Genomic DNA, 17,967 nt, shown 5'->3' with positions numbered 1-17,967 from the left:
GGAGAATCTCAAGCAGACTCCACACTGAGCACGGAGCCCAATGTGGGGCTTGATCTCACAACCTGAGCTGAAGCCAAGAGTTGGACGCTTAACTGACTGCGCCACCCAGGCGCCCCAACATGGTTTAATCTTAAGAACATAATTTGGAACAACAAAATACCAGTTGCAGAAGAAGTAGGACAGTATTTATATTGACTTTAGCATTTAGAACGTGTCTTACAGATTCATACAGAAGTAGTAAAAGTATAACAACGTGTATGGAATGCTGAATACAAATTTAGTGAAAGTGGTAGCTGACCACTTACACTACGGTTATGACGTTGGAGGAATGATATTGGTGAGGTACACAGGCGACTTGGGTTGTATGTGTAGTGTTCCACGGTTCAGCGGAAATAGAGCAAACAAGGTTCATAAACATGGTTGGTGCGTGAGTATAATCTGTATGTCTGTGCATGTTTGAAATATTTTATATTTTAAGTGAACAGGAACCAATAAGGGATCAGTATCCAGGATATAAAGAACTATAAATGAATAAGAAAAACTCTCAATAGAAAAATGATAAAAGAATATGAACAAATGATTCACAGAAAAAGAAACCTCTAAATGGCTGATAAAATTGAAAAGATGTTCATTTTACTAGTAATCAGAAAAATGCAAATTAAAATAAGCATGGGATACCACTCACACCATCAGACAGGCCAGGCCAGACTCCAGCTCTGATCATTGTAAAATTTGGCAAAGATGTGAAGAAATAGGAACCTTCAAACTGCTGGTTGGACTGAAAATCAATAAGCTTGTCTGGAGCGTGATTTGGCAATATCCAGTAAGACTGAAGATGTGTGCACCCCAAATTCCACAGTTCTGTTTTTGGATATTTACCTCAGAGGAATTCCTGCACATGTTAATTGTAGCGTTGTTGAAAGGTGATGCATACAAACTAGAACATCCACCAGCAGGAGAAAGGATAGATAAGGTGTGGCATAATTGTACTGTGGGTAAATAATTAAAATGATGCCCCTGTCTGTGTTAACATGGAGAAATCTGAAACACGAGTAGAAACAGCAGCATTAAAAGGACGTGTGCATTATGTGGACATAATTTAAAAAGTACAAATGACCTTATATGCAGAATCTTCTGTCTTACCGTTGAAAACAAATATGGTAAGATGTTAGCGTTTGTTAAAACTAAGTACAAGTGAGTGATTGCAATAGTCTTTGTAATTTTCTAAGAACGTTTGGGGAATGTTTCTTAATTTAAAAATCGAGGGAAAAAGGAAGGGAGCGACTGGGAGTTTACATGAAAATGAGGGAAATTGTAAGAAGTTTGGCTGTGGAAGGGAGCAGAGAGAGGAAGACACCTCTTGTCTCCTCGTCTCTTTTTTCCCTCCCAAATGTGCTGCGGGGTTACCAGCCGACCGGGAGGGCTGGGAGAGGTTTGAGGAGAGTAGAGAAAGGTGTAAGGGAGTCCTGTTGGAGAACTGGAGCTTGTCGATTCCAGAAACGTGTGTTGTCAGCCAGTGTTGGGCGTCCATGGAGATGGTGACGGTGACTCTGGTGCTAGCCCAGGCTGCAGTTGGGTGGCTTGCTTCCAGCAAAGCCCAGAGCTGGGACTGTGGACACTCGGGAGCGAGACCACCGTGTTCCTCAGGCTAGGTCTCTGCTGCCAGTCGGGGCTGAGGGAAGGTGAGTGCGGAAAGGGGATCAAGGCAATGAGTAACTGTGCACCCCAGAGTAGGTAGAGGGGAGCTGAAAAAGCTAGGGGAGGGGTTGGTAAGTAGAAAATGGTGAGGCCAGGGATCACAGGCCTTGGGGTCACAGTGCCTTGGTGACACTTGAGCACCTTAGCCAGAAGAATCTTTGGAGTTGTGACTTCTTATTTATTTATTTATTTGAGAGAGAGTGAGCACAAGAGGGGGTAGGGTCAGAGGGAAGAGGCAGACTCCCCACCGAGCAGGGAGCCCGATGCGGGACTCGATCCCGGAACTCCGGGATCATGACCTGAGCCGAAGGTAGTCACCCAACCAACTGAGCCACCCAGGCTCCCCTGGAGTTGTGACTTCTTAAGGGGATGTGTTCTCTAGTGATAATGAAGTCCAGTGAGTATTCTCCAATGGAGGGGCAGGCGAGCAAACAGGAGTCGAGTCCAATCATTGGAGAGAGGTCCAGGATAGCTCCTCCCTGTGGACAGTGAAGTAGGAGGGCAGGAGCAGGTGTGGAGAAGGTGAGAACAGTTCTGAAGTCTAGCAAAGGGCCGGTTAATGCATGATGTGTGAGCTTGAGTTGGGCAGGGTGTCCATAAGATGTGGGAAGGACTGGCCTTCAGCTGCACTACTCAATACACTAGTCACTGTGTGTGGCTATTTCATTTAAGTTAATTAAAATTAAATGACATGTAAAGATTGCTTCTTCATCTCACTAGCCACAATTCAACAGCATGTGACTAGTGGCTGTTGTATTGGGCTGCACAGATAGAGGATGTTTCTGTTCTCACAGAAAGTTCTCCTGGGCAGTGCTGGTCTGGGAGGAATGAGAAGGGCACTCTCGCTGTACCTCCTTGGCCTGAGCTATGGGTTGGGTGTGAAGCATAGGAAGTGTGGTAGGAAGTTAGTTGGGGGTGTTCAGAGCTGTGTAGACAGGAGAATACCTTGACTGAGATGCAGAAATAGCCCAAAGTAACAAACCTAAAATAATAGTTCGCTTGGATCTGAAAACCATAAAATAGAATTCGTATATCTAAAATAAGGTTGTTTTATGCAGTTTTAGAATTACTGTACAAATGTGTACGTACCATTTCAAAGCAGGTTGTTTGGGGCACCTGGGCGGCTCAGTCGGTTAAGCGTCTGCCTTCGGCTCAGGTCATGATCCCAGGGTCCTGGAATCAGGCCCCCCTTCGGGCTCCCTGCTCAGCGGGAAGTCTGCTTCTCCCTCTCCCACTGCTTGCTGCTCCCCCTGCGTGTGCTCTCTTTCTCTCTCTCTGTCAAATAAATAAAATCTTAAAAAAACAAAACAAACAAACAAAACCACCACAAAGCAGGTTGTTTTCGGTATGTGTTCAGTGTGCACTGAAGCACGAGCCTGTCATGCCTCAGATCGTTTCTCCCTGTCCTAGCACGCTGGCCACCTCCGACGTCAGCAGGCGCAAGTGGCTGATACCAGGAGCGGAGTATTCCATCTTTACTGGCCAGCCTTTGGACACCCAGGATAACAGAGTGGATAACCAGCTAGGGGAAACCTGTGCTCCCGGGTAAGGTGGCTTTGTCAAAGGTCATATTTAGGGTCGATTACGGTTTCACAGATTTCAGTTGCCTTTAAATGTTCAGGAAGGCATAAAGAAGAGCCTTGCCTTCTCTTTGTGGCTTCAATGTCTTACTTTTGAGGACCAGATTTTTATTTTACTTTGAAAAGCTAATGGGTTTAGGATACTTAAGATCAAAGGCCGTGCAGACCGCCCCCCACCCTGTGCTCCTGACAGTGGTGTGCTGTGCACAGACTCTCGGTTAGGCTAAGGTGTTGATCCTTGCGTGACAGCCCACGCAACCATATTACTCCAGAGCACCATATAAATATAATACTTCTGTACGTGCCAGGATGTGAAGAGGATTGGGAAGTGCTGGTCTATTACATGCAGGTTCAATTTTAGTTTATTTACATTGTAAAGCATATATATTCATTGTGGAGTGTAATTGTTAACTCTCATGTCATTCCCTGACAGTGCCAGGGGCCTCTGTCTTAGCTCAGCCTGCTATTTTAAAGCACCGTAGACCGGGCAGCTTAAACAAGAAACACTTTTTCCTGCTGTTCTGGAGTCTGAGAGTCTGAGACTGGGGTGCCAGCACAGTTGGGTTCTTGGTGAGGGCCCTCTTCCTGGTTATAGGGTCTTTGCTTGGTGAATGTGTGCGGCGGAGACATCTTGTATCTCTTCTTTTTAGAAGGGCATTAATCCCATCACAGGGTCCAACCCTCATGATCTCATCTAAATCTAATCACCTCCCCAAGGCTTCACCTCCTAACACCATCCACTGAGGATTGGGGCTCCAACATACAAGTGTTTTGGAGGGACACAAATATTCAGTTCATAGCACTGCATGTCTTACAATTCTTATTTAAGGTACCATTCTCCTCCGGAAAAGGATTCTTCATCTGAAAGTTCACCAAGAAGCTTATTGATAAAAAAACAAAGAGAGACTTCAGATACACCAATCATGAAAGCTTTAAAAGAACTCGATGAAGGAAAAATATTTAAAAATTGGGGCACACAGACAGAGAAAGAGGACACCTCAAATAGTAAGCATTTTTCCCTTGTTTGATATAGATAGATAATAGATTATAGATTACGTTCTGATTAGTAAAAATTTATGCAGCATTCTTAAAGATATTTGGAATATATCTACATCAGTTTGTCCTTGGAAAGTTACAATAGACATTTGCTATTCATAAAGTGAGATGTAACGTTTTCTACTTTCCCTTTCTTGGTTACTGAGCATCTCTCAGTAGGATAAGAAGTATCTTTTTTTTTTAAGATTTTTTTATTTTTTATTATTTATTTATTTATTTATTAAAGATTTTATTTATTTATTTAATTGACAGAGAGAGAGAGAGACAGCGTGAGAGGGAACACAAGCAGTGGGAGTGGGAGAGGAAGAAGCAGGCTTCCGGCTGAGCAGGGAGCCCAGTGCGGGGCTCGATCCCAGAACCCTGGGATCATGACCTGAGCTGAAGGCAGTCGCTTAACCAACTGAGCCACCCAGGCGCCCCTTATTTTTTATTTTTAAGTAATCTCTACACCCAACGTGAGGCTCGAACTCACAACCCCGAGATCAAGAGTCACATGCTGTTCCGACTGAGCCAGCCGGGTGCCCCAAGAAGTATCTTGAATACCATTTTTCTCACAAGCACAGGTCAACAGTACTTGCATCTCCTTGTACTCAGTCCAGCGCTCACGTGATCGGGCCTGCTGATTACATTGTTCACATCTTGGGCGTTGCATCTCCAAAGCAGTATCTCCTAGTAAATAAATTAGTGACTTGCTTTCTAAAAATAATCTCTCTTGAAAAATCACCTTGAATGGCAATTGTAAACAGGAAGCCAGGATGAATTCATTATAAACTCCCACATTTTTCTTCATCAAGCATTTTTTAATCCTTACAACGTGTATTTGCAAGTAATCATTCTAACCTGGATAGTGAGAATTGCTTGCTTGGCGTAATCATCTGTTAATAAAGGCGGGTAACCAGAGCTAGGTTTGTTTTGTTTACTTTTTAATCATTTGTCTGTTACAGAATTAGCGAATCCTCGGCAAACTGAAACGTCAGTCAGTGCAAGTCGGTCCCCAGAGAAATGTGCCCAACAAAGACAGAGGAGATTTAATTCTGCTTCACAGAGATCCTCATCTTTACCACCTTCAACTCGTAAATCAAGTACTCCAAGTAAGAGTTAGATGTGTCTGTCTCCTGGGCTGAAAAGAGTGGTATCCGAGCTGTGCACACATGCCTGATGTGTTCTGTTTCCCTTATGTTCTCTAGCACCTACTGGAGTACTCTGAGCACAGGGTCCCTAAATAAGGTCTTGTTCAATAATATCACCTGACTGCACAGATAACTATGACTATAGGTGAAGGAATTATCACAGTATATTCAAATGAGATTTTTGTGTGTGTTCAGCAAATTCCTTTTTGCAACTCATACCATTTCACGGTTTTTGAGAGCATTGACAACTATCTAATTAAACATTAGTTCAAACAAATTAATGTAAGCTAGCCTGGAAAAGATATACTTCTTTTCATATAGTTACCTCTGGTTTCTTTAGTCAATTACAGTTACGGTTTTAAAGGTTAAGCATTGGATTTCTGTTTTCTCGATTTCCATTTTCGGAACAGCTGAAGATACTTGTGTGTCCCCATGTGACAGGAGTGCGTGCCGGTGTTTGTGTGGCCCCGTGTGACAGTGGACAGGACTGTGTGCTGGTGTTGGTGTGTCCCTGTGTGACAGGAATGTGCGCTGGTGTCTCCATCTTATTTCCGGTCGACTTCTAAAATCCTGAAAAACCAGTTTTGAGTCTGCGTGCTGACACTGCAGTCTGATACACGAAAATGTTGACAGTGGTTCCCTCTAGGTGTTAGGATTATGAATTATTTTTCTTTTGTATGCTCTTATTTATCTTTCAAAAAGTTTTACAATAAAATTGTATTTCATTAAAGTTAGAAAAAAGTACTGAAAAAGAAAGTATGTTCTGCCAATATATGCATTATATTGAAGGAAGAGAATATTTCCTCTTCATTTTCTTCTGTAGCAAAAAGAGAGATTATGTTAACACCAGTGACTGTGGCTTATAGTCCAAAGCGATCCCCTAAAGAAAATTTGTCCCCAGGATTTAGTCATCTACTGAGCAAAAATGAAAGCAGTCCAACTCGGTAAGTTCTTTAAAATAGTAGAATAACATATTTTATTACTGATTTTTTTTAAGTGTCAGCTTTATGCCTGTAGCTATCACTAATTTTTCAGTTGCCAGTGGGAACCCTTTGGATTTAAATCATTTAAATGAATGTCATATTAAAAATAAAAAAATACTGTAATCCATGAAAACAGTTTTTAACTGTGGATACTGGCTACTACTGAATTTAAATACTGCCTCAGAATCCCTTCCAGCTTTTGGATATAGAATGATAATTCTTTGTTTTCCTGAAAAGGTTTATGATACAGGGCAGTTTTTGAGCCATTTGTACAAGAAAGTGGGCTGTCCTGGGATGGCCCTGGCAATACACGTAAGTTTCCCTGGGTGCCTGACACAATTGTCCTCTCTCTGAAGTGTGGTCAGCAGTGTGTGCCCCTGTGGGGAGCCATACATGCCTACGATGGAAGAGCTGGTGACCTGGCTCCATCAGGCTCTTGAGAAATTTCTTAAGCTCGTTGAACCTCAGGTTTCCTCTTCTATAAAACAGGGATAATAATACCTGCCCTGCATATATTATAAGGTTGTTATAAAGATTGAAGGAGATAATGTATGGGTAAATGCTTTAAGTCTCTCATATATAAGTATAATTTTGTGTTAGAAAATATAAATTAAACTTCAGTTTTAGAAAATTATATGACCAGCTTTCTTTTTAAAAAATACGTGAATGTGTGAGTTAACTGGATGCCAGCTCATCTTTCTAGTGGAGATAGGGAAAATCAGTTAACATTTTTTTCTCACAAATAACTTGCTTCATTCAATAGATTTGATATACTTTTGGATGATTTAGATACTGTTCCTGTGTCTGCATTACAACGTACCAATCCAAGAAAACAACTCCAGTTTCTTCCTCTAGATGACTCGGAAGGTATCTTTTCCTAAAAAATTATTAGTTATGGTTTTAGTCATTTTGTGAATTTCTGGTATTTTTTCAAGGTCCTAAATAGTATAATATCCTGCACTTAAATAATTTTTCTGCACAAGGGCCTCTAAGAATAAGCATTCGTGATGCTCATATTATGTGTCAATGCTGTTATCCTCATTGAAAAGTTGGGAAACTGAGGTACAGACAGTGTTAATGCTTACTTAACCAGAGCCATACTGTTCAGTTTCTCTCTTTACTAATTTCTGTGCAACTTAGGCATCGGGTGATTTTTTTTTTCTTTTTTCTCATTTATCTTTTAAGTTTGGAATAAAGTTACAAGATAATGCATGTGAGTCACTTGGGCAGGCCCCGTAAGATGCCAGCTCTGCACTGTTGGTGTGGGTTTGTGTCCACTAAATGTGTGTGTTTAGTGCTTAACTTTTTTTTGTTCTTTAAGTTTACTTAAAGTTCTTGTAAGTTTACAGAAAGTTTACATACCTTCACTTAGGGAAGGTGTGCAGATTGTCAAACCGAGAGCAAAACTTTTAGAATTCTGTGGAGAAAAAGCACTGAGTAAATATGATTGATTATTGTGTCTCTTTTCATTATGTTTTTTGGTATGTGGCAGTCCTTTCCAGAAAGTGAAGTCAGATAACATATATAGTTATGTATATGATCGAGCATGAAAACTGGTAAGAAATAAAAGAAATTTCTTTTCTCTCTGACAGAAAAAAAATACTCAGAAACAGCCACCGACAGCCAGGCTAATCACAGCTCTTCTCCCGGACTGCTGCCACATGGAAGGAAGGAAGTGTCTGTGAGACCAGCCTGGGAGAAGAATAAGTCAGTTAGCTATGAACGGTGTGAGCCCGCGTCGGTAGCACCACATGGTAATGATTTTGAGTATACAGCAAAAATTAGGACCCTAGCTGAAACGGAACGGTTTTTTGATGAACTTACAAAAGAAAAAGACCAGGTAAAAACAAAAACTTAAAAAAAAAAAAACAAAAAAACCCAAATGTTTTTCTGAACTTAATGCTTATGTCTGAGGAATAGTCAGAGGGAATGATGGAGTCAGACCATGCCAGGAAGCTACTGTGGCTCGCACCCCAGAGCTGCGCTCGGACCGCGTTTGAGCTGAGCTGTCCTTGCTGAGCAGGACAGAGGGCGCTTACGTGAAGGCGAGGCGCACTAGAAAGTACTAGGCTGAAGCCTGTCCTTTCCATTCTGTTACAGACATCCCTGCCATTCGTCAGAATTCTTCTGTTTTTATTTAAATTTGTTTTGTGTGTTCACAGATTGAGGCAGCACTAAGTCGAATGCCTTCTACTGGAGGACGAATCACTTTGCAGACAAGATTAAACCAGGTGAACTGTCTCAGCTTGAACGTGTGTTAGAGGCGTGGTGCCGGCTAGGGTTCCATTATTCAAGATGTTGTATTAGGCACCCTGAAACAACTGGGCTAAACTTTCGGCCTTTTAGGAAGTGTTTGGTGATTATAGTATATTTTATTTTATTTTTTATTTTTTAAAGGTTTTATTTATTTATTTGACAGAGAGGGACACAGCGAGAGAAGGAACACAAGCAGGGAGAGTGGGAGAGGGAGAAGCAGGCTTCCCGCCGAGCAGGGAGCATGATGTGGGGCTCGATCCCAGGACCCTGGATCATGACCCGAGCCAAAGGCAGACGCTTAACAGCTGAGCCACCCAGGCGCCGTTTTTTTTTTTTTTTTTTAAAGGTTTTATTTATTTATTTGACAGAGACACAGCTAGAGAAGGAACACAAGCAGGGGGAGTGGGAGAGGGAGAAGCAGTATAGTATATTTTAGAACTGCGTGCTGGCTTTCGGGAATAAAAAGTGATTTTTCCTTTATGCTTCATGAAAAAGACGTTCATGCCACTACACAATATGCCTTTGAACAGATTTTATGTTAAATTAATCCTCTCACATTAAATGTCCCTTTTTGTGTTTGTTTTTTCCTCCCCAGTCTCTATTTCTCAGCCCCTTTCCATTTAGTAAATACATAGAACAGTTGGCTTTGCAACTGGAATAGCTGTAGAGGTTAAAAAGAGAGAGATGGGGGTGCCTGGGTGGCTCAGTCGGTTAAGCGTCTGCCTTCGGCTCAGGTCATGATCCCAGGGTCCTGGGATTGAGCCCCGCATCGGGCTCCCTGCTCGGGGAGCCTGCTTCTCCTTCTGCCTCTGCTCCTTCCCCGACTCTTGCTCTCGCTCACACTCTCTCTCAAATAAATAAATAAAATATTTTAAAAAGAGAGAGAGAGAGATGTGATTCCATTATTGAGCAGGAGATGGTTCAGGCGAAGCGGCTCATGTGCATTTCTTTTAGTTGCCTTCCAGAGAGAATCAAAATGCATGAAACCATGGGACATTTACAATCTGCTCTTTTTGTAACATTTTAAGCATAAGGACAAGGATAGGTCTCTTATATAACTGCATGTTTTGGCTTTTCAGTGCTTTAACTTCAGGAAAAATTCATTTTCAGATTGATCTGTGATACCAGAAGGAAAAAAAAAAAGCAAAGAAAACAGCAGAGGTCTTTCCTTGGGCTTACATACCTAACTTCTCCTTAAGACTTTAAGTCTCTTACTGTTTTTGTTGTTCCGAAAGTCTTTACTCAATAATTTGTAAGACTCAACACATGAAACTCTTCTTCCTTATTGGGAAGGCAGAAGGAAAACTTGTGGATACTCTGATTCTAAATTTATCTGAAACATTTGTTACATATATATTTTTTATATAATGATTGTAAGCTTTTAAAATAACTTAAAAGGGAGTAGAGCCTGTTCATACGTGTTAAAGCTGTTTCTTCCAGTAAGGAGACCAGTGACAGCAGAAAGGGACTGAAGATGCTTAAATACGATTCATAAGTGTAAAAAAGTAAAATTGGCAAGAAAAAGATGAAAAATATTCAGCCTCACCGATGAGTAAAAAACTACATATTTGAACAAAAGCATCTTTATTTATTTATTTATTAAAGATTTTATTTATTTATTTGACAGAGACAGCGTGAGAGAGGGAACACAAGCAGGGGGAGTGGGAGAGGGAGAAGCAGGCTTCCCGCAGAGCAGGGAGCCCAATGTGGGGCTCGATCCCAGGACCCTGGATCATGACCCAAGCCGAAGGCAGACAACGTCTGAGCCACCCAGGTGCCCCAAAAGCATCTTTTTTTTAAAAAGATTTTATTCATTTGAGAGAGAGAGAGAGAAAGAGAGAGCATGAGTTTGGGGAGGGGCTGAGGAAGAGGGAGAAGCAGACTCCCCTGCTGAGCGTGACCTGAGCTGAAGGCGGACGCTTAACTAGGCATACACTTTTTTTTTTTTTTTAAAGATTTTATTTATTTGACAGAGAGAGACAGAGCGAGAGAGGGAACACAAGCAGGGGGAGTGGGAGAGAGAGAAGCAGGCCGCTGAATAGGGAGCCTGATACGGGGCTCAATCCCAGAACCCTGGGATCATGACCCGAGCCGAAGGCAGACGCTTAATGACTGAGCCACCCAGGTGCCCCAAAGCAGCATTTTTTTTTTTTAAAGATTTATTTATTTATTTTAGAGAGAAAGCATGTATGCACTGGTCAGGGGAGGGGCCAGAGGGAGAGAATCTCAAGCAGACACTCCCCACTGAGCACAGAGCCTGACCTGGGCTCGATCTCATGACCCATGAGATCATGACTTGAGCTGAAATCAAGAGCCAGACATTCAACCAAATAAGCCACCCAGGCACCCCCAAAAGCATCATTAAAAAAAAAAAAACTTACATAGGCAGGTATTTAAATACACACACACGCAAAACAAAACAGTACCCAGGATTTAGAAAAGCATATTCTCATACATGGCAGGTGGAATTAGAAATTGTCACAAACTTTCTGGAATATAGTTTGACCTCTATCTGAAGCTTTAGAGTTTTGCATCTCTTCGGACCTAGCATTTTTACTTCTGGGAATGATTCCTAAGGCAGTATTTACAGATGTGTGCAAAGAAATCTTTTTAAAAATATTTATTGCAGCATTATTTATGGTATCCAACATTAGAAGCAACCTAAATTTCTGCTAAAAGATTCTTGATTAAATCTAATGGAATATTGCAAATTAATTTAAAATGATATCTCAGAAAGATATTTCATAACAAAAGTTCAGCTGAGGGGCACCTGGGTGGCTCAGTCATTAAGCGTCTGCCTTCAGCTCAGGTCATGATCCCAGGGTCCTGGGATCGAGCCCCACATCGGGCTCCCTACTCTGCGGGAAGTCTACTTCTCACTCTCCCACTCCCCCCTGCTTGTGTTCCCTCTCTTGCTGTCTCTCTCTGTCAAATAAAATCTTTAAAAAAAAAAAAAAAAGTTCAGCTGAAAAATGTTTTGAAGTAGAGAATTTGATTGTTTTTATTTTTCTTCTTAATGATGTGGATATCTACAGAAAAAAACCAAGAAAGAGGAACTGGTTATTTTTCACTCCTCTGTCTTCTAAATATTTTATCATGAACGTGTGATCCTTTTATTTTTTTTATTTTAATTTTTTTTTTTAAGATTTTATTTGAGAGAAAGTGAGCGAGTGAGAGAGAGCAGGAGCCAGGGGAGGGGCAGAGAGAGGAAGAAGCAGACTCCCTGCTGAGCAGGGAGCCCAACTTGGGACTCCATCCAGGGACTCCAGGATCATGACCCGAGCTGAAGGCGGCTACTTAACTGACTGAGCCACCCAGGCACCCCTTATGTGATCCTTTTATAATTGAAGTTGTTAAAGAGGAATTTTTAAGTTTTATTTCAGGATACCAGTGGAGTTAAGACTGAATAAAGTACCTAAAATGATAAATTTATATTCCAGGCTCTATTTATTTAACAATAGTACTGCTTATTTAAAAATAGCAGTTGTTACATTGATTCTTTGTGAAATCTCTTGTTTCTTGGAAGAAACTCCTCCAGCGTGTTCCCTCCTTTTTAACTTAGAAATTCTTGTCAGAAGAAAGTTGTTTGACATACGCCTCAGTGGGATAAGGCACCGATCCATTTCTTCCCGTGACGTGTGTGAAGTACCTTTGGGCTCCTCTCGTTCTGTCCTCAGTTCAGCAGAATCCGAGAGTCACCTCCTTGCTCAGTCCCGTTGCTCTTGCTGAGATTTCCGCATCCTCCAAGTAGCACTGGTACTGAGGATGTGTTAAGGTGCTGAAGTGCAGCATTTGATTTGAATGGTTGAAACATTGATTCGTATTGTTTAAAGAAATAATATAAATAAGATGATTTGTGTAAAAAAAAAAAAAACCAACTCTAATTTGAATGTTTCTACCTGCTCCTTTGCTAAAAGAAAGCTCAATTTGGTGGTAATTATAGAACCAGTGAACTCGATGCAGAATTCTAACAAAACTTTTCCTGTTATTTTCCCTTAGGAAGCCTTGGAAGATCGTTTGGAAAGGATTAATCGAGAACTGGGCTCAGTTCGAATGACATTAAAGAAATTTCATGTTTTGCGCACCTCTGCAAATCTCTGAGATTTGTAGCCATTAAATTTTGAGACGTTTTTGTTTGCACTAACGTATAATTATGCACTCAGAAAAGGCAAACTATTTTGTACTGTTTATAAGCCTTCAAATAGTAGTTTTACAATCATGCTATTCTTTACACTTACTGTTTTATACTTCAAATGGCCACATATTTTCAAGATATTTTTGTTATGCTCAGGAATCTCTTGTATATTTTACTATTTAAAAAGTATTATTTTTAAATAGTATAAGTCTCCAGTTTATATCAATAGTAAGGAAATGTAAACAGGGGAGGCAGCTTGTTTCTAAACAAATAGCGTTATCCTTTTACAATTACCTTTGCACACTAATTTTATATACTTGTTCTACCTTGTGAATATGATTCTTTTTTTAAATAAATGCTTAAGAATAGCTTCTATAATAATAGACTAATACATGCTGAATGCAAAAAAAAAAAAGAAAAATGCAGCATACCCTGGATTTTAGTTGTGTTGGGATTTTTTTTTTTTAATGGTAATGCAGTTCCTGTTAGGAACATGTCTTAGAGTGAATATTAGAATAGTAATAATGGAAATATTGGAAATAATGGAATATTGGAAAGCTTTGGAAACTCTGAATAACTCCTTTTGTTTCCCTTGAACTTTATTGTCTGTAAGGAAGGAAAAATGAGAGTTGTAATTCTCTAATGTCATATATGTAGTACTTCTCAGAAAACGGTAAGCAGTTGGGGAGCTGTAGCTTTGCGCTCAGCATTCCGAGTGGAACTGTGTCCCTGCTGTGGCCATAAGTTGATGGATGAAGCTTTGATGGAAGACAGACCACCACCCGGTGAGGTGGTTTCCTCCGGGTACATGGCTTCAGCCGTCAGTCACCATGCAGATGTAGTTAACCCTGCTGTGCTCCTCCTCCCCTGCCAAAAAAACCTCCTGCCATAGCAGGGGCTGTCAGAATGCTAGGTTTAGATTAGAGCACCCGCGCCTGCTTGTGCACGGACTCGGAATGTGTGTCGATGGAGCGTGGGGCCTTTGGCCTTGCTGGAGGGCTCCAGCTCCCGGCCTTGGCAGTGGCACGTGGGCAGGAGGCTGTGCTCTGATCAGCAGCACCAGCAGGTGTATGTTCTGACTGCTGGTCAAGTCTGGGCTGTTCCACTGCCCACTTTTCGGTGGCTGGTCGGAATCCAGTGCCCACATATTCCTGTACACGGTCATAAATAGACGCATTCTGAACTTTCAATATTTATTCCCACTGATAATGCTCAGGTTTTAAAGTTTGGTTTTCTTTTGAACTTTTTCTTCTTATGTGACTCTTAGTAGCTTGTAGTTCTAATGAGCCAAGCCAACCATCACTCCACTAGGGTCTGTGTATGCCTTTGAGCAGGGATCTCAAACTATCTTTGAGTACCCTTCACCAAAGCTCACCTGGCTGAGCTCCAGGTCTGCTGCCCCAGCGGTGCTCCCTTCTCAGCTTTGCTGGGGGAGAGGGGTCCTCCATAGGGAGGGGCCATCTGACACCTGACTCTTCTGTTACTATCCATGAGTTGAACCTTTGCTCCTGACTCCTGCCACCAGTTGAAGACCTTGGGCTAATCACAGTTATTCAGCAACCAAATAAGTGCCTTTATTCGTAGTATTTTTTTCTAGCCCTTTTTTTTTTTTTTTAAGTCAACTAGTTATAGTAAAGAATAAGTTAATTTTAATCAAGTTCCAGTACAGCTGTGTCAGGACCCAGTAAAGGGACTGACTTTACTGATGGTATTCCCTTTGTGTTCCTATATGTGACATTAAAATCTGACTTGAAAATTACTAGGATATTCACTGTTCTCTCCATTTATCACGAAGTCCTTCTCAAGAATAGGAAATTGCTATTTCAGAAGAGATAGTTTTATCTTGTGAAGGAGTTATCTTCTTAGTAGTCTCTATTGGCTCATTCCAAGAAAGATCGGAAACCCCATCAAAACCTCTTCTGTGCCTCTAAGAAGACATGTGCTTTGATTCTTGAAACGTATCATAGATTGGAAGTAGCAGTCACTTACTTAAACATTAAAAAAAACTTTTTCTTCATAGCTTTGAAGAGGAGGACCAAGGAAAATCCTTTGAGCCATCTTTCCCTTTTTTGTGCTTAATTTACAAACAGAATGCTCAGCTTAAAAACAACCCCAAAGGTGGCGATGTTAGAAAGTAGCCGGTGTCCCTTGGGAGGTGAACTATTCGGTGTCCGGCTGGGGCTGAGCTGCTGGGGAGTAAACCTGAGTGCACCTTCCATTTTAGGATTATTTCAATGCAAATAGAGTTTGCTCTCTCTTTTCCCTTGGTTCTGCCCCCTTCCTCTCCTTTCAGGAGCCCCGAGGCACAGCATGTTGTCCCGCCGACGCCGAAGGGGTGGCTAAGGGCAGAGCTGCTGGGCCGGGGAGGGAGAGCCAGGCGGACCTGGGTCATCACCAGGCTCAGGCCTGCCCGCCTCAGCAGCAAAGAGATAAGATGAAGCGATAAGAAGCTTCCTTCCATTTTAAAGGAGATTATGTAAAGTACCTGGTGCTTAGTAACTTTTCAACAAAAGTACACATTTCAGATTCATTCTGAGTTAATTAGGTGTTTGAAGTAGTGATTTAGGACTTTTTAAATAGAAAAGTAGGTTGTGCCCCCAGCAATTGACTTAAGAATGACCTTGGGTTGGTTGACATTTCTGTTAGGTGGTCTAAGATGATCTCTCCACTTTTTTGCAAGAAAAATGAGATTTCTTGGAGTTCAAATGATCCTCTTCCTGGTGTGAGGTGTTTGTTTTTTAAGTGACTATTAAAACTGGTAACCTGTTGGGTAGAAGTTCAGAAGCATCTTAAATAGGTGATGGGGGGGTTATTTGATGTAAATATAGGCTATTTTCCTTAAAAAAAAAAAAAAAAGGTGGCCACTTAACCAAAATAATGGCTCCTTTGAATGTTCCATAACTAGACCTCCACCGTGGGGGCCTGTAAGGTAGGACCGCAGGAAGGCTGGCACTGGGCATCAGAAGAGCCGTATATAAAGATGAGGATTGTTTTTAGAGTTTGACGAACAACCGAACCGTGTTCCCCTTCTTAACTCTGAAAAGCCAGGTGCTTTGCTGAATGCTATTTAAATTTGAATTCTGCACTTACATATGTAGTAAAATTAGACATTTTTGTCATTCTAATTTTTATCTCAAAACAATTTTCATTACATTTTAATGTGCCACTTGTGCTGTGAGGCTTTAAGAAGCTTTAAAAAATAAGTGCATACCTAGCACCCTTTAAGAATCCTACAGGTAAATCATGTTCACCCGTCATGAGAGTGTGTGTGGTCATGAGATGTACAGGTCTGATTAAACCAATTATATAGCACACATTCTGCAGGAGATAATTTTTTGCCAAGAGTTCTGCGGCAGTTTGATAATAGATTAAACTACACCAGTATTCTTAGGACCTGTGTTACAAAGCTTTCTCCTTCCGATTTATGTTTTATTTCAATAGATGCCTCTCAGGAGGAATCAAGCCATAAGTTTGCATTTGCTGGACATGATATACCATGTCATCGCTGTGACTACAGACTTCAAAGATAATTGTCTTACCATTGCACTGTAACAGTGACCAAATATAATGTGAAACACTTGCTTCCTGCAGCGCTGCTGCTGGTTAGGCAAAGACAAGTGCTTGCTGCAGGTGTTTTTAACTCTAGGCAAGTATGTGAGCCATGGAATTGTAAGCTCCGTCAGAGCAGGGACCCTCATGTCTTCATTCTTGTATACAGGCACTCAATAAATATCTGTGGATATGAACTACATTGTGATATTCGTGTATTTATTCCTACCGGGTTACTGTGAGATCTGCTTTTTGATGGGCTTAAGGCCTGCAAGTTTTGAGTGCAATCATGGCAAGGTTACGATGGTATCATCCAGGGGCTCAATTCGGGCTGGTGGACAGGCAAAGAGCCTGACTCTGGAGATGTCCGTATGCTCCGAAAACCTTTCTTAGTGGGACTTAAGGCACCTCTTGGTGGAGGGAAGGTGAGGGCTTTGTATTTGTTGGGACACCTTCACTGGTCTCAGAGCAATCGTCCTAAGAGCGTAAGGTAATTTGAGAGTTGCATAATGATGGCTTTCCTGGCTTCCTCTCCAATTCTGACAGTCACCACAGGGATGAGCAGCCTCTGGTGGTTTTCCTCTCTCTGACTTTATCGGAACAGTCTAGGACTGCTTTAATTTTAGCACTTGCCCTTCCAGGGAGAGTGCGCCTTTCACCCACAGAAAGTGATACTTGGTGATAGGTGAGCTAGGTTTTAGCTGTGCCCGATTTAATTCCATTACTTCAGGTCTTGGCACATAAGGCCGTTCCTGCTCAATCCAAATACACACTTGGCGATTTTAAATTTCACCCAGTGCCCTCTTGGTCGTCCTGTTCACGTCTGGAGAGTCCAATCGGGAGGAAACATCAAGATGAAGCTATTTCTGATCCTTCTGCAGTGCCTTTACGAGGTCGGGGACTAGAGCTTCACGCGTCCCTTCCGGCTGTTACTACTACTCCCGCTACTTTTGATTTCCAAGGGGCATTTTCATCTTTAGCCCAGAGCCAATGGATTCGGTGCCGGGGAAAGAACTGTCCGCTGCAAACCTGGTCTCCGATACAAGTAGCCGGCATCCAGGTTTGGGCCTCATGAAGTCGTATGCAGTTTGTTCCCCTAGATTTGTCATCTTACTCCTTACCTTCGTTTTTAAGAAAGCTCCTTAAGAGTGACAGTTGCCGCAAGCCTACTCGTCCCCTTCCGCGAGTGCACTCGGCTCCTCCCGTACAGTCAACCCCCCCCCCCCCCGGCCCGGCGGGGGAGCGAGCCCAGGCCGCGGTGGGGAGACAGCGAGTCGGCCCGAAGTTTGCCGGGTTTCTTCCGGCGGAGCCCAGCCCTCGGGGCGGGCGGGGGCGGCCCCTCGCCGGGACTCGCCGCCGCTCCCCGCGCGGCCTGACGGAGGCGCAGGCCCGCCGCCGAGTGGGGGAATGCGAGGCGGGCCCGGCGCGCACGGGCAGCAGCGGCCGCTGGGGCGCGCGGGGCACGGCGGCGCCGCGGCGTAGAGCTGTCCAGCCCGTCCGCGGGCGCGCCCGGCCCCGCGCCCCGCCGGCCGCCGCCTCCTCGTCCGCCTCGACCGCCGCGGCCCCGCGCCCAGCGCCCA

The 17,967-nt window shown here is 42.6% G+C and overlaps 1 protein-coding gene across 6 annotated transcripts in view; it reads left to right on the top strand.

Moving 5' to 3' along the window:
* MPHOSPH9 (M-phase phosphoprotein 9) overlaps positions 1 to 17,077 on the top strand; it is a 62,469-nt gene extending 45,392 nt beyond the window's left edge. For 2 of the 6 annotated variants that reach the window (XM_032431265.1, XM_032431266.1), the window contains exons 16-23: positions 3,109 to 3,243; positions 4,108 to 4,283; positions 5,279 to 5,425; positions 6,288 to 6,408; positions 7,211 to 7,314; positions 8,040 to 8,287; positions 8,610 to 8,678; positions 12,703 to 17,077. In XM_032431265.1, coding sequence (XP_032287156.1) covers positions 3,109 to 3,243; positions 4,108 to 4,283; positions 5,279 to 5,425; positions 6,288 to 6,408; positions 7,211 to 7,314; positions 8,040 to 8,287; positions 8,610 to 8,678; positions 12,703 to 12,804 — 1,102 coding nt within the window. In that variant the 3' untranslated portion in view covers positions 12,805 to 17,077. Of the gene's footprint in view, positions 1 to 3,108; positions 3,244 to 4,107; positions 4,284 to 5,278; positions 5,426 to 6,287; positions 6,409 to 7,210; positions 7,315 to 8,039; positions 8,288 to 8,609; positions 8,679 to 12,702 lie in introns of those variants that run through there. The other 4 variants (XM_032431264.1, XM_032431263.1, XM_032431267.1 and 1 more) reach the window with 4 other exon arrangements.
* The last annotated feature ends 890 nt before the right edge of the window (positions 17,078 to 17,967 follow it).

The sequence above is a fragment of the Phoca vitulina genome, unplaced genomic scaffold, assembly GCF_004348235.1.
Source record: "Phoca vitulina isolate PV1807 unplaced genomic scaffold, GSC_HSeal_1.0 scaffold46, whole genome shotgun sequence".
Classification (NCBI taxonomy): Eukaryota; Metazoa; Chordata; class Mammalia; order Carnivora; family Phocidae; genus Phoca; species Phoca vitulina.
The sequence above is the reverse complement of the archived record's forward strand: the minus strand, read 5'-3'. Positions and strand labels throughout refer to the sequence as shown.